The following is a 16,810-nucleotide window of genomic DNA, read 5'->3' as shown; positions in this document are numbered from 1 at the left end:
CCTCTGCCCCCGCTCCACAGATTGCACCACTGACTCTGCCCCGTTGACAGGCTCCGTTGAGTCTGGTGTGGGACCAGCTGTTGGCACTGGGGAACATCGTGGCACCAGCAGGATTGTGGTGCCGTCCACCAGGGAGGTATTCGTTGTGGTCAAGGACTTGCTGGCACTTTCGGTACTGCCGTAGCCGGCAGTGCAAGAGTCGGCACCGGTGGTGAGGGTGAGCAGAAGGAAGCATTCTGCCCTGAGCTCTCATTCAGTACTGGAGCCCTTGTTACCGTCTAGAGCAGGGGTGGGCAAACTTTTTGGCCTGAGGACCACATTGGGGTTCCAAAACTGTATGGAGGGCTGGGTAGGGAAGGCTGTTCCTCCCCAAACAGCCTGGCTCCCACTTCCTGCCCCTGACTGCCCCCCTCAGAACCACCAACTCATCCAAATCCCCCTGCTCCTTGTCCCCTGACCGCCCCCTCCCGGGACCCGCCACCCCCATCCAACCCCCCTGTCCTCTTACTGCTCTGACCCCTGTCCACACCCCCGCCCCCTAACAGGCCCCCCCTGGGACTCCCACGCCTATCCAACCCCCCCCCCACCGTTCCCCATCCCCTGAATGCCCCCCCCCAGAACCTCTGCCCCATCCAATCCCCCCCCCCCCCCCCGTTCCCTGCCCCCGTACCATGTCACTCAGAGCACCAGGACTGGCGGCCATGCTGCCTGGCTGGAACCAGCCACACTGCCATACAGTCTAGAGCACTAGAGCAGGCAGACAGCTCTCACAGCCACGCTGCCCGGCAGGAGCTCGCAGCCCCGCCGCACAGAGCACTGGCGGTACGGTGAGCTGAGGCTGTGGGGGAGGGGCCAGGGGCTAGCCTCCCTGGCCGTGAGCTCAAGGGCTGGGCAGGAGGGTCCCGTGGGCCGCAGTTTGCCCACCTGATTTAGAGAGAAGCTGGCCCTGTTGATGTTGACATGGGCTTCCCTGCTTCAGCACCAATCCCTGGATATGCTGCACTGGCCCTTGGAGCTGACGCATATAGCACCGCTGTGGTTCCCGACGATGACTCATCATCAGAGTTTGAGGTGGAGTTGTGCACCCAGCAGAGGGGCCGTTACCAGTGCCCCACCAGACAGCCCTACATGGTGGTGGATCACAGTGTGGGGGTTCCTACCAGATCAGTGGGCATTGGCCCGTGCAAATGCAATGGCCTTTTTGGAACCCGGGGGGTTTTCCCCCGTGGTCTGGCCCTCTTTCTAGCTTTTCCTACTCTGTGGTGTTAGAATGGCTCCTCTGTAACACCGAGCAGTGCCCAACCTAGACTCCGGTACTGATCCCAGTACTGATCCTCAGGAGCTGGAATTGCGGGTTTCGGTCTGTGCAGAAGGAAAGGAGAAGGGCCCAGTGCAGGCCTCCTCCTCCCCAGACAAGTCAATGTCGGGGATGGGCAGTTTAATGCCCCAGGACGACTTCATGGCTCACCAGGAGCTATTGAAGACAGTGGCCTCGAACTTAGTGCCGGAAGTGGATGTAGTTAAAGAGTCCTCCCACAGCCTGGTCAACCACTTGGCTATGGTGGTTGAATGTGGCTCTACCTCTAAATGAGGCCATCATGGGTCCAGTCAGAAACCTGTGGCAAACACCATCCTCTCTGCCTGCCACTTCGAAGAGGAGAGAGAAGTACTTTGTTCCCACCAAGGGGTACAAGTACTATTACTCCTACCCACCTTCTGGGTCTCTTGTGGTCTTGGCGGCCAACAAAAGAGAGAGGCTGGGGCTGCCAGGGGTGACCCCCAAAGCAAAAGACTCAAAGAAGGTGGACCTTTTTGGCAGAAAGGTACGTTCTACTGGCAACTTACAGCTCCACATCTCCAACCAGCAAACATTGCTAGGGAGGTAGGATTTCAGCATCTGGGACTCCCATATAAAAGTTTAAGGACTTGCTCCCCCAAGAGTCCAGGCAGGAATTCTTCACTCTGGTGGAACAAGGGAAGGCTATAGCCAGGGCTTCCCTACAAGTGGCCCTGGATGCTGCAAATGCAGCAGCCAGAGCTATGGCATCCGCGATAGCCATGTGAAGGTGCTCTTGGCTCCAGTCCTTGGGCCTACCAGCAGAAGTTCAATAAGCCCTTCAGGACCACACTAAGTCTTCTGAAGGCCAAGAGGGACAGGGCAAGGGTTAAGCTTATAGCCCCAGCCTGGCCAAACCAGCACTGGTTTGGCACTTGATTGGACTTATCAGTAATTGACCCTAATGCCATTACCTCCCCTCCTGGACCTGATCTTGCAAGATCACCGCCAAACCTACAACATCCTCCACCTGCCCACATGGAAGCTCCATGGTTAAATCCAGTGGAGCTGGCCTGTTTGGAGCAAGACTGCCAGGTTTTAGTAGGGAACCATCTATTAGAGCTACCTATGTCGCCAAGTGGAAGCGTTTCTCCGTTTGGTCATTCCCATTGAGGCCTCTTGTCCGCTAGGCCACCTCTCCAGACTGTGCTGAAGTATCTGCTTCTGCTGAAACAGCAAGGCCTGGCTATTTAATCTATTAAAGCACATCTAGCGGCCATCTCAGCTTTCTACACTCCAGTGGATGGTTGGTCATTTTTTTCGCATGAAATGTCCATTCATTTCCTCAAGGGCTTAGAAAGGCTATACCCACAGATCCAGGAATCCATACCCCTGTGGAACTTAGACCTGGTCCTGTCAAGACTCTCAGGCCCTCCCTTTGAGCCTCTGTCATACCTTTCCTGGAAGGTCATCTTTGCAATTACCTTGTCGAGGAGGGTCTCTGAGATTAGGGCCCTTACTTCATAATCCCTGTACACTGTGTTCTTTAAGGACAAGTTACAACTTCACCCCTATCCCGCATTCCTCCCAAAGGTGGTTTCACAGTAATCAGACCATCTTCCTGTCTGTTTTCTTCCTGAAACTGCACAAGAATAGGAAGGAGTAGTGTTCGCACACACTGGATGTTAGGCATGCCCTACCTTTTTACATAGAAAAGACCAAGCCGTTCCATAAATCCATGGAGCTATTTGTGGCAGTAACACATAGGGTGAAAGACCCAATTTGGCATGGAGAATTTCATCCTGGATCACTTCCTGCATTCTCATGTAGTATGAGCAGGCGGCTATGCCACCACCTGCCATCCTGACCACCCATTCTACGAGAGCACAAGCTTCTTCAGCAGCGTTTGTTGCCCAGTCCCAATCCAGGACATTTGTAGAATGGTGACCTGGTCGGCAGCACATACTTTTTCCTTCTACTATGCCATCACCCAGCAAGCTAGGGACGGTGCTGGGTTTGGTAGGATAGTATTGCAATCCGCATGTCCATGAACTTTGAGCCCACCTCCTAAGGAACTGCTTGGTAATCATCTAACATTGAATGGACATATGCAAGCACTTGAAGAAAAGACAGTTACTAGCCTTTCTGTAAATGTTGTTCTTCAAGATGGGTTGCACATGTCCATTCTATGTCCCAGCCTCCTACTCCTCAGTCGGAGTTAGCCAGCAAGAAGGAACTGAAATGGTGCAGGGTTGGCCGGTCTCTTTATAGAGCACCATGAGCGCATGGCACCAGAGGGCGCTAAAGCCAACCTGACGGGTACCACTGAGGGAAACATTTCGGGTGACTGCATGGGGAGCACACACATCAAATGTGGGTTGGACATGTGCAACACATCTCGAAGAACAACAGTTATAGAAAGGTTAGCAACGGGATAGGATGGGCAGAGAGCAGATGTGTTTTATAACAGGAGGGCATAGAGGGTATACATATTACAATATGTAATATGAACTGGAACAGGACTTGAAGACATATGTCTGAAGTTGGTCTGTTAAGAAGATTTAAGTTAGGAATAAGGAAGCTACTCTTACTCTTGCTCTTTATAGCAAAAAATTCAGTCCTAAATCTGTGGACCCAGGCAATGGCTCCTGAATCACTGGAAAAAAAAAATTAGAATACCTAATAATGGGCAACAGAACACGTTTTATGAGAACAATGCCAGACAAATTTGCAGAAATGGATAAATTAATATGTAATTAAATAATACCTTGCAAAGGTAAACAATACGAAAGAAGTACAGACGCCCCCTGACTTACCTAATCGTTCTGTTCCGGAAAGCCTTGCGTAATTCAAATTTTGCATAAGTCGGAAACGTATACTTGTACGTTACGCAAACATTTCCGCAACTCGAAAATCCTATTTCTGGCTTATGGAACTTTTTCTGTAAGTGTGAATTTGCATAAGTTGGGTCTTGCGTAACCGAGGGAGCGTCTGCAATGAAATAATTGAGATGCTTTGATATCGACATGATACGTTCACTTGGATGTATAGGGTGAGGACCTTTGTGGGTCTCTAATCATTCCTTGTCAGAGAGAATGCCTAACTTCACATTACCCTGCTGTTGGCAATGCTGTCTGATCTCCCATTTCTATATGGAAAGCAACCCTATTGGGGGAGGGATAGCTCAGTGGTTTGCTAAACCCAGGGTTGTGAGTTCGATCCTTGAGGGGACCATTTAGGGATCTGGGGCAAAAATTGGGGATTGGTCCTGCTTTGAGTAGGGGGTTGGACTAGATGACCTCCTGAGGTCCCCTCCAACCCTGATATTCTATGATTGATTGAGTTCAGGGAGGGGAAAGCTGCATGATACAGCAAGGTGAGATGATCCAGCCACGGTTATTAAATTTCAAACATTCTTGCATGGTAACTGTACCAATACATTAATCTTTCGTGATGAGAGAGTTCAAGCTTCTTGCTATTTTGTTTCTATCAGCATTTCTTTCACAAGACTGTGACTGCTCCTTTCGTAACCACAAATACCATAAAGTGACTTTTTCCCTCTCTCACTCACCAGGCTGTGGTGGTGGTAATGTTTACATTTTTCATTTTCAAATTTACTGGAAGAAAGTTACGTGAATTCCTGAACTAGTACACAAGGGGGAAACATATAAGTTCAAATTGTATTATTGTTCAACTTTGTGTGATGGAATTCTGCTAGGGGGTCAGAGGACTAGGTAGGAAAATTTGGAAAATAGATTTTAGATGTGTGTTCTTAAGATTTTTTGGGGGGAAACTGTAACTAGGAAAGGTAATTAATTTAAATAAATCTCTCAAATCTTGTTTAAACCAGGTCTGCTACAGAAAAACAAAAAGGCCATTGAAGCACTTCGGGTTTCCTGTCTTCTGCTGCCACCAGAAAATCGGAAAAAGCTGCAACTACTGATGAAGATGATGGCAAGGATCAGCCTCAACAAAGATCTACCACCTCTTTGTGACTCAGCTGGGACCAGAACACTGGTATGCATATTTCTAATGTGAAAAACCGAGCAAGGCTTATGAAATCTTGAAACAACATAGATGAAAGATTCTTGTTAATACATACAAAATACAGTACACTTTGGAGATGATAGCAAACAAAGTTCAGTTGATGATTTCAGCCATATAGATCGTGATTGATGAGAGCACCATTTGGAAGTTGGAAGTTCTCCCTGTTTTCATGGAAATGGATAACAGTCATGAGTTGTAACCTAAATACTTGGTCTCCCACAGTATCAAATTTGTTTAAACTGAACAGGCTGCTGTACTTTGAGAACCTCTGGTGCCTTCAGGGTGAAACTTTGACAAGCAATTTATTTGTAAAAGATTCTAGTGAGATACCATATTTCTTTTTTTTTTATATTCTAACAGTTGAGGAAAAACTCCATGGCTATGTTACCGCAGTTTGAAAGAACAAGTAGGGGCCACTTAAAGATTATTATGGTTTTAATATGGAGTATCGGATACACAGAGGATGGTTTTGGCCATGAGGCTTTTACTGCAGCAGAGTGCTTCAGGGGAGGGGAGGGATGGCTAGTTTCCCACTCCCCCAGATAGCAGGATTTCGGATGGGCTGCTATAGAGGGAAGTAGTGTGTGTGGGAGGGATGGTGCCTCTAGTAATCTGCTTTCCTTTCTCCCCCTTCACAGAAATTGCATCTGGGGGGACGGTGTGTGATGGGAGATGCTTCAGGTGGACTGCAGTCACTGCCTTTTTCAGACATAGATTAAAGGTTAAAGAGAGATTGTTGTGTGTATACAGAGCCCAGAATTTGATTTACTTAGTGCTCATCCATAGGAAAATGTATGCCAGACTCTCAATATTTTTGTTCACCACTCTGCTATAAAAATGTTGGCTTTAAGTGCCATTTTTATTAGATTTTGACAAAGCCATGGTTTATGCTCAGACCCTCTCTCCAACCCTGTTTCCTGTGTTGTGTTGCTGCTAACACCAATTGCAGTATAGTGAGGACAAGGAAGTACAGTAAGCAGTGCAAAGTCACATTGCCATTTGTTCTATTAGACATAAATGGCAAAGATTCCATGTGACATAGAACAAAGGGGATAGTGAAAATAGGGCTTTCTTGCCTTTGAGTATTTTGCAAATAAAAGCACAAAAGAAAATTAATCATGTCCCTTTCGCTGTAAAATGAAATCAGAGTGAATGCACCTATATTTGTTTTTAGTGATTAAGATTTTAATTAACTATACATGATAACTTGATTAAAACCTCCTAAGTGCCATTATTTTTAGTGGTGTAATCTATCCTCTGTGTGTATTCTATACAGTGTTTTAATGTAGCAGTTGAAAAGTTAGTCTGTTGCATGTGGCAGAGAAGTAGAACTCCGTTTGCCTGCTGTGCTTACAGTGGCAAGTAGTGACTGGAAAATAGACAAAAGATGATTGCAATTAATTATTACAATTATTACAACTAATGTGGTAGCTTGCACCTGTGTCTAACCAGCTGTGGTAATTTGGGTCCAGAGCTGCATGACAATGAGCTGGACAGCTTTCTGGAATCTAGTTAGAATTACTTAGAAACATTTTCTTTGTTTAATAATAAGGAAATCCAGATAACCTTGTGACTTTCCACTACGTAACAGTCCATGATTTATTATAATGAAATACTACTCTTGTTTTCTATTTGGTTTGATATCCCATGTGAAATGGCTATCTTTTCAGGTCTTAACAATAACGGAGTTTATTTCCAGTAGTCTAGGTTTGAAATAAAGGCTAGACTATGCAACTGCACCACTGGAACAATCTAATATATAGTGCAAACAATACATTCATCAGTCTGGTTTAACAGTTTCACTTACACCAATATTTAAACAAGTATTGTGTATTGGAAACATGTTGCTTCTGTTGAAGTCTACACTTTGAAACCATTTACAATTTTTCCTGCAAACAAGGAAAAATATATACGTCGTTTCCTGATTTTTATTTCAGATGGTTCAAGCGTTTTCTCGTTGCATCCTCTGCTCTAAAGATGAAGTGGATTTGGATGAACTGCTTGCTGCTAAACTAGTAACATTCCTGATGGACAATTGCCAAGAGATCTTGAATGTTCCCTCCTCCTTACAGACTGTCATAGAGGAGCATGTAGTACATCTCCGAAGAGTCCAGGTAGGGCTAATAGAAGTGTTTGTTCTGTCATCACATGACATTTCTCCCTTCTGTTCCTAAAAACAAGACAAGTCTTACAGCTTTTGCTATCTCTCTGATATCTTAGGCATTGCATATAGCATGAATGAATTGCTGCTGCCAGCAACACGTTATATACATTGTATATTTATACAAACACTAAGTAGACCTCAGGTAGTTCAGGCAAAGTAATAGTGAAGGGGGAGACTATACCCATTGCATGTCATGAAGCATTGCTTTTTGGTGATGATCTAATGAAACATGGTGGGGGCGGGGATTTGCGACCTGATTTAGGGTAAAATTTTCAAAAGCTCCTAACTGACTTGAGTTCCTAAATCCCAGTCGCATTTATGAAAGTTTTATCTAAAATTTAATTCAGTGACAAAACACCAACCTGCACGTGGGGAAGGCTGGGGGTTGTAGCAGTGGCTGAGCTAGTGATTCATGGCTTGGGGGAGAACATTTTATTCTTCTTGATCTCCAGGGCGATCCCAATTCTAAAAGGATGAAGAGGAAAACAAAGTAAAAAATCAAAGAGAAATAAGAACCCTAGTTATGGATAGCATGTAAGTTATTTTCAGCCGTACTAAGATGAACCGACTCGAGAAGGCACTCAGCCAAATTTAAATGAATCCTTAACTGCTTCTTCTGTCAGGGATAAAAATCACTATCCACTTACTGCAGGTGAACTCCAGAATGTATTCAGTCATACCTAACCTATAATACTAATGGCTATCTTGTTCACCTAGAGCCAGGAAGTATCTTTTCCAGTATGGCAGGACAGAGGTCAACACAGATCCTCATTCAGCAACTCCAGCAGATGGTCTAAATTAGCTGGCTCACAAATTTTGAAGCTTAAAAAGGAAACTTAATTATTTCCTTTTTCTCCTCCTGGGCTGGTTCTGCTTCAGAAGTATGGGCTTCAAATGTCATATAAAAGGGAAGCCTTGTGGAATTTCAAGGGATGTCTTCTCTTCTAACATGTCTGCCACTATATTTATATTTTAAAAAATCTGGATATTAGATGCCATAATCACAGTGCCACCCTTGTAGTCTTGTGCAGGAATTTATTTTTGATTCTTTTTAGTCCCTCCCAGAGAGAAGGTGTTTGCCACTTTTTGTTAAATCTGTTAAGGGAAGTCAAGCTTCACAATGGCTTAGCGCCACTCAACCTTTTTATGTTCAATAGTTCTTCATAATCCTAATTTCACTTTCTCACCAGTCCTGGTGATTGATGTTTCCTGCAACTCAGGAAAATTTCTTTTTGCTTTATAGAAAAATGAGATTCTTTGTCTCAAGACCTATACCTTCCCTTAATAACCTTGTCCCTTGTATTAAAGGACTTGCATTACCCATTCTGCCATGTTCCCAAACCTCACCCTTTACACCAGCCCTCCCCAAGTATGGAAGGTGGACAATATCCTCCTTGCCCTCTTCCAATCCTGCATGTATAGACATTAGTCTTAATGATCCTTCATTACCCTTTATGAGAGAGGACTTAGTTCCCCTGATAACTCCCAGCGCAGCTTCTGAGAATATCTGTAGGGGCATGTTCAGTTAGGCAAACCTTTGTGAGTCATTTGCCCCAAAGCCATCAGTACAATTTATTCATACAGAAAGTACATACAGGATCAGAAGGCTAGAACAATGGGGAGAAGCAAGATCAACTCCTTACTGAGGCTGTTGTACAAACCATTAGCTAACACTGTGTTTCGCTGACTTAGCAGAACCTCTCAACTGTTTGCGTTTTGTTGTTGTTTGTTTGAGTTTTACCCAAGTCATTCACTGATTATTTGAAGGTAGGATGGGAGGGAGTTTAATGTAGTTCACTCTGTGCTTTACTTATTTTTTCAGACTGATTTCGCGACTAAATTTAAAATAATGACTTCAAAGTTTGAGTCCTTTTTGTGACTGATTTGGCAAGAGATAGATTTATCTTGTAAAATCTTCACAGTAACACACGTAGAACTGCAGCCTTAAGTGTTACACTTTCTAATACTTTTCTGCTCTGTCTTTCAAAGCTTTAGTGTCTCTGAAGAGCTGTGAAGTTTGCTATTGTATAACACTGTAACATGCCGGCTCCTGTTAGATTAGTTTGGATTGTGGTTTTGTTTACTCTGTCTCATAAATGAGTGGTTGTATGTTTTATTGTCAGTCATTTGGACGACATGCAAATCTTCCTCCCTCCCCCATACCAATAGAGTTAGGTGTGTTTACTATGCCTACAGCGCCTTAGATTGTTTGATTAATCAATTACTATGTCTTCTTCTTTTTCTTTCATATGGCTTGTAGTTGTTGTTACCTACTCAAATTTATATCTAAGTTTGATAGCTGGCACATTGCCGCAGCAGTGAGCTGGTGAACGTCCTTCAGGCCCCCGGCAAAAGAATGAAGGGGACATTCAGCTATGATGTGCTCTATCGTTTTGTGCCTGGTGACCACAGTCGCATACAGGTGTTTGCCTCATTTTCCATTTAAAGAGGGTTTGTCCACATCTCCCATGAGATGTCCTGATGCGATTCAATCTGCACCAGTCTTTCCGACATAAATCAAAACCTGGTGGTTCCTCAACAGGATCAACGACAAGCTGTTTGTTTTGAGCGGTCAAGGTGCTCTATGTGACTCTCCATTGAGCCTCAGCATCAAAGTTGGGTGTAAGGATCTTAATACGGTTCCATAGAGGGGTGCGGAATTTTAATCTAGTCCTTGGTGGGTTCTGCAAGTCATGGTGCAGTTGGATCGTCGTATTTGCATTGACATGATTAAGAAAGTGAGATGTCTGAGCAGCTCTTCTAATCTGTGGAGGAGGCTGGATGTGCGACAGGACCGGGGAGCCAGTCAACTGGAGTAGATTTGAGCATCCCCGACACTATGCGCATAGCATTATTGAGTTGAGTGTCAAGGAGTTTAGTGTGAGTGCTATGAGACCACACTGGTGCACAATATTCAGTTGCAAAATATACCAAGGCAATTGTTGCGGTTCGTAAGATCCGTGGACTGGAGCCCCAGGATGTTCTGGCCAATTTTCTGATAAGCGTAAAAAGGGACTTGACCTTATTGTGGATGTTCTCGAGATGTTGTCGAAAGGTCAAACTCTGGTCCAGTGTAACGCCAAGATACTTTGGATTAGCTTCGTGGCTGATGCTGTCACCGCAGATCTGCACATCAAGTTTGGTGTTAGCCATTTTATTGTTCAGATGAAAAGCAGTTACCATGGGTTTTTTTTGGATTAGGCCTAAATTTCCAGGATTGGAAATAATCAGCAATTGTGCTAAGATCCTGGGTTAGGGTGCAGCTGATGGTATGGAGGCTTGCATGCTGAACAGCGAGGGCATGAATTTCCTTGACTCCGTTGCTGGTATATCTGCAGTGTATAGATTAAAAAATATTGGGGCCAGGACAGAGCCCTGAGGGATGCCCGAGTTAAGAGTTCTTGGTCTCCTGCCTCAATGTGGCTGGTAAGTGAAGCTACTTGGTCACAGCAGCTCCTCTTCAGGCGAAATCCTGTCTGCTCCAATGGGAGGATGTCTTCAATAATATCAGCCAGACGGTGGAGCAGCACGTGTTCCATGAGTTTGCTGGTGGTTGAGAGGAGAGAGATGGGGCAGTAGCTGATTATGTCCTCTGGGTGTTTCCCAGGCTTCAGTCGGGCAACCACTGTTGCCTGTCACCAGCTTGTTGGCACTTCTCTAGTTCTATGCATGACAGTAAAAAGCGCCGCCAGCCATTGCCGTCCCCCTCTCCCCAGATTTTTGAGAAACTCTGGAGGAATACCATCAATCCCTGCAGCTTTCCAGCTTTTGGTTTCCAACAGCTCAACATTGATCTCCTTGACAGAATATGGGGAAGAGAGTGGGGATTCCTCTGGGCATTGTTGAAGGTTTCTTCAGAGTTCCCGCTGGAACTTCTGACATGTAATCTTGTCTGTCGGAGTCTTGCTGTTAGAAAGAAGATGAGAGGCAACAGCATTTGCTGTCACTTTTTGTTAAGTGTTGCGTTTTGGCTGGATTCCTCCAAGTTGCTGCAAAAAAGCCCTTGCCTTGCGGCTCGAATGGGTGAAGTCTAGGCTTTCAATGGTCACTTTCCAGGCGCGCCAAATTCAAGGACCAAAGCAGCATAGGGCTTTATCTAGGTTGCCTCTCTTTTCATATTCCCTCAGGAGAGACTGATTCTTTTGTCCAGCAGGGGGTGAAAGCCTTGCAGTGTCCACACGGATTGTACTTTTTAGTGGTTGATTTTAGGATGTTTGTAAAATGACCAAAGTTTCTAGGTACCGGTTACGAGCCGTGAGATCCGAGGTTCTGTTTCTGAAGTGTAGGCGGGCCAGTCAGCCTTGCAGAATTTCCAACGTGGCTTTGTCACAGACTGCAGAAGAGGCATTTCTAAGCCAATCTGGAGGATGACTGGGCGATGTTGGCTATGCGGGAAGTGACTCAGGATGGTTCTTGTTGTGGCCAGTAGGACACCTGCGCTATTACGGGTCATAAAACACAGGTCAGGGTTGTGATCCTTTGTCCACATCGTAGACCAGAAAGATCCAGGTTGCTTCGGATCATAGAGCAGGTGGAGGTCTTCAAGGAAGGCCCATTCTGTGATCTGCTCCCCGGCTGTGTCATTTGAGCAGTATCCCCAGTCTTGGTGATGGCTGTTAAAGTCACCTGTGTAAATGGCCAGATGAGGAAGGTAAGGTAAGATGGGATCAGGCCACATGATGTTAGGTGGCTTGTATATGTTTACTATAATGATGTCCCTGATTCTAATCACTTCCACTGGTCGCTAATTCTTTCAAACTTCCACATCCACTAGTCCATTTCACATATTGTTATTTTATTATTATTGTATTATTGTTTGAATATGATGGTCTTCGAGGATCCACGAGGGGTAATCCGCTTTTCCCCTGGACATCCCTCCAACATTAAGTTGGTATATTCGGAGGACTGGCCCAACTGTTCTTTTTTGGTCCTAGAAAGGATAGTTTGAGGAAGTGTAATTGTTGCTGCGTTCACTGGGAGGTCGGTAAAACAACTTCCAGTGACCAACTGCCAACATTGTTGTGTTGGTGGATTTGCACAAAACACAGAGCACAAAAAACACCAGCACTTAACAGAAACACCACATGAAGGTTGTCATCTTGCTCCCAATTACTATGAAATAACGTAGAACTGAGTGACAAGGAAAAAGTGTAAGATTAAATTCATTAATTTGGAGTAAATGCTTGTCCATCTAAATCTGCACAGGAAATTCTATTGTAGTGTTCTGCAACTGAGTTAAGATTGCAGGGTGTCCTACATATTAAACTGTCCATGTTAAGATTCTGGGACATGTTTTACATGGTTTCAAGGGTTTTTTTAGTGGTCATAATAGTACTCTGCCCCTCTCTGACATCTTTCAACCAAGGATCTCAGTCAACTTTCTAATCTTTGCTTTACAGGGATTTTGGGAAATATAATTCATCCCTCCCTGCCAATAAAGTGGTGTTGGAAACAGTAGAGGACCAATCAAAGGGTTATGGATTTCTGAGACTGCCAAATCCCTCTTTGTGCGTGCCCACACACACACACACACACACACACACACACACACACTCTCTCTCTCTCTCTCTCTCTCTCTCTCACTATACCCTTTTGGCAAACTCTGCAATTTCCCGATGGAGGAAGTATGTGGGGGAGGGTGGGGGAGAAGAAGCCGCTTAGTAGTTGGTCACTCTCCTTCTGCCAGCTAGCTGCTTCTTGGTGCTATCCTCACTTACTCAGATCCTATCACTGCACTCCCCCGCCTCTCCTCCACACTGTCTGTTTCCTAACAACTCTATTTATTTACCTTCTTTCCACAAGTGCCAGGGTTCTCTCTCTTCCTCCTCTCCTTAATTTATGATGAAGTGCTTTAGTGATTCTGTATTTCTACAATAAATGGCCTGGGTGAACTGAAGCATCAACATGTTTCTTGATTTGATCAAGGTCACACAGTGGTCAGTGAATAACACCGGCCCTCTCTTTAATCAAGCCAATTTTTCCAGATTTATTCTTGAAATTACAGTCCTTTCCCCCCCACCCCCTTTCTCCTTCAGATAAAATATGCAGACGCTGATACTGATACAACTCTTCCTGCTCCGTCGTTTTGTCGCCAAATCAGTACAGATGAATTTGAATACCAAAGAGTAAATGGCTCTCAAGAACCACTGGCAGCTCTGTTGGAAGAAATTACAATGAATAAAGAAATATCTGTTAAAGACAAGAAGAAGAAGCTGAAGCAGGTAAAGAAAACTCTCAAAAAATCATTGCTTGTGTTTTCTTTTCAACCTCTGTGTATGTGATGGATTTGATATTATTTGCTTCTCATCTTTTACATCTGTATAAAGACCAGTTTTATAGTTGTTCAATCCTTGAGGATTAAGTTACAGTGAACTAAAGACACATCAAATCCTGACTGAGAACATCCTCATGGGGAGGGATGCAGGGGTGTTAACATACTTTTATGTATGCAAATTGACTTTGCACTTTTGGTTGATTTCCTTTTACTTTCCTGAGTGTCCCTGTGTAGACATGGCTTTAGATTAATGAAGTTAAAAGATGGAAATGTTTTTTTGTGTACTTTGAGATTTTGAGGCGTTTTCATAAAAAAGTCTGTATCAAATTATAAGCTTCCAGTTCTCAAAAGGAAAAGGAGACTGGCGTTAAAACTTAGAATGTAGACACTCTCTTGTAGATTGAATAATTGTAATTTATTTTTACTTTAATTTCTCACAGTAGGGGCTTTGCAGTAAACAAATCCTATTGGAAAAGACTACCAAGTTTTAAATGCATAGTTCTAGACTGCATGGCACAGGAAAGCATATTTTTACTGACTTGTGTAACTGAGATTTGCTTTGTTTGTTTCTTTTTTTAAGTAGTTGAATTAGTAATGTCAAGCTTTTGCTGTGGAGTTTTGTTTAAACTGTACTTCTTTTTTAGTTTCAGAAATCCTACCCTGAAGTGTATAAAGAACGATTTCCTACTCATGAAAGTGAGGCAGTGCTGTTTCCGGAAAAAAATAAACAGAAACCACAACTGCTGATGTGGGCATTGAAAAAGCCTTTTCAACCATTTCAAAGAACCAGAAGCTTTCGAATGTAACATTTCCAGAGTCATTAGTGAACTGTATCTCAGTATATTAGCGATCAGATAGATCTTGTGCAAATGTAACCTAAATAGCATTTAACGACTGGAAAAAAGTTTAACTACTGAAACAGTGGGAAAAGGTTGTAATGGCAAAATGTTTTGGAGGGGATGCTATATTGAGCCATTATCAGTATTTTTGTCACTGGCTATTTTTAATGATTTGTTATTTTTAAGTACAAGATGGGTAATCATTATGAATGATAATATGGAAAAAATTCTTTGCTTTTATACTTTTAGTTGTCATTTCAAGTGTTAGATGTATTTTTATGTGTGTATTTCACTGTCTTGTTTGTCACTGGTCAACAGCATTTTTCCTGAAAAGGAGATTGTATTATCTTTGTTTATAGCTGGCATGCCTGAGGGATTAAAACATTGTACATACTTGAGTGAACTTGAAACACTGGATCTTGTACTGCATTGCTGATTGTGTCTCAGGTAGTAGCCCTGATATATTTTACAATGCTGATTTCAACAGTGTACCCTTTGTTTCCTCATTTGTATGTTGCACTGGGGCCTGATCCAGCACCTGTTGAAGTTCCATTGACTTCATTGGTGCATGGCCAGGCCTTTGAAAACTCACATGATCTTACTAAATATTGCTGTACAAAATTAGTTACTAACTGGATGGAAGTTACGCATTTTTATCTGAAAATCAAATGCCTTATATTTTCTGTGAAAAGGGAGGTATTTGTGGCAAGGTCAAAAATTAAATAAGAACTACAGATTTTATTTTTAATGAGGATGCATTTGTTCTATATAACGAATTCTACTGTTCTTTTGTATATATTTTGGTTGTACTTGAACTGCAGCACTTCCAATTTTTTCAGTTATTAAAACAAAACTTTTAAAGGTTATTCCCTGGAGGCAGTGGTTTTCATCATAGCCGTCTGTAATGATGCTGGTTCTGGTGGGACCCAACTGAGAGTGCCAATTCAGGACAAACTGCTTAAAGCAAGGCAGTTACAGCCCAAGGCTGTGGTTTCTATGCACACCAAGGCAACCCAAACCAGACAGACAGAGAAGACTTTGGTTTTACCCCACTGGCTAACCACAGGTCACACAAACAATTCCCTTAGACACTCCAGTTTCCCAGTATCACCACCAGTGCCACACGTTATGGGGATGAATGGTTATGAAAACCAATACCCCAGTAAAGGAAAAAAGGTTCTCTCAATCCCAAAGGACCAAGCTCCAGACCCAGGTCAATATACAAATCAGATCTTACCCACAAATAACGCTGTTGCCAATCCTTTAGAATCTAAAATCTAAAGGTTTATTCATAAAAGGAAAATATATAGGTGAGAACTAGAATTGGTTAAATGGAATCAATTACACAGAGTAATGGCAAAGTTCTTGGTTCACGCTTGCAGCAGTGATAGAATAAACTGCAGGTTCAAATCAAGTGAAGTGAGCTGTAGCTCACGACAGCTTATGCTGTAATAAATTGGTTAGTCTCTAAGGGGCCACAAGTACTTCTGTTCTATCCACAGCTGGGATGGGTCATCAGTCCTTGGGTCAAAGCTTCAGTGTAGCAAAGTTCCTCCAGAGGTATGAAGCAGGATTGAAGACAAGATGGAGGAGCTGCAGCAGCTTTTTATATTTTCTTGCCATGTGGTCTTTCTTTCTTCGTTCCAAAGACAAGCTGTCCATCACATGGCATGGAAAAACCTCAGAGTTCTGACCATAGGCACATGCCTGCATACGTTGCTGAGTCACAAGGCGTGTTTGCCTTTTCTCAATTGGGTCAGTTGTATAGCTGATGGTACTTAATAGGCCAGCAAGCAGGGTAGGCAGAGCTGACACCAACTTGTCTGGGGTGTCACCCAGGGTATGTCTACACTACGAAATTAGGTTGAATTTATAGAAGTCGTTTTTTTAGAAATCATTTTAATATATTTGAGTGTGTGTGTCCCCACAGAAAATGCTTTAAGTGCATTAACTCGGCGGACTGCTTCCACAGTACCGAGGCAAGCGTCGACTTCCAGAGTGTTGCACTGTGGGTGGCTATCCCACAGTTCCCGCAGTCTCCGCTGCCCATTGGAATTCTGGGTTGAGAGCCTAATGTCTGATGGAGCTAAAACATTGTCGCGGGTGGTTCTGGGTACATATCATCAGACCCCCGTTCCCTCCCTCCCTCCCTCCCTCCGTGAAAGCAGCAGCAGACAATTGTTCTGCGTCTTTTTTCTGTGCAGATGCCA

General features: G+C 43.8%; 1 protein-coding gene across 1 annotated transcript in view; it reads left to right on the top strand.

Moving 5' to 3' along the window:
* The window catches only part of DEPDC1B (DEP domain containing 1B), a 63,333-nt gene extending 47,920 nt beyond the window's left edge, over positions 1–15,413 (top strand). Inside the window, exons 8-11 of the mRNA XM_077817275.1 lie at positions 5,127–5,293; positions 7,261–7,437; positions 13,523–13,708; positions 14,406–15,413. Coding sequence (XP_077673401.1) covers positions 5,127–5,293; positions 7,261–7,437; positions 13,523–13,708; positions 14,406–14,567 — 692 coding nt within the window. The 3' untranslated portion in view covers positions 14,568–15,413. The remainder of the gene's footprint in view (positions 1–5,126; positions 5,294–7,260; positions 7,438–13,522; positions 13,709–14,405) is intronic.
* Positions 15,414–16,810: the final 1,397 nt, after the last annotated feature.

Source organism: Eretmochelys imbricata, chromosome 5 (assembly GCF_965152235.1).
Source record: "Eretmochelys imbricata isolate rEreImb1 chromosome 5, rEreImb1.hap1, whole genome shotgun sequence".
NCBI lineage: Eukaryota > Metazoa > Chordata > Testudines > Cheloniidae > Eretmochelys > Eretmochelys imbricata.
Note: the sequence above shows the minus strand (reverse complement) of the source record. Positions and strands in the feature narration are given on the sequence as shown.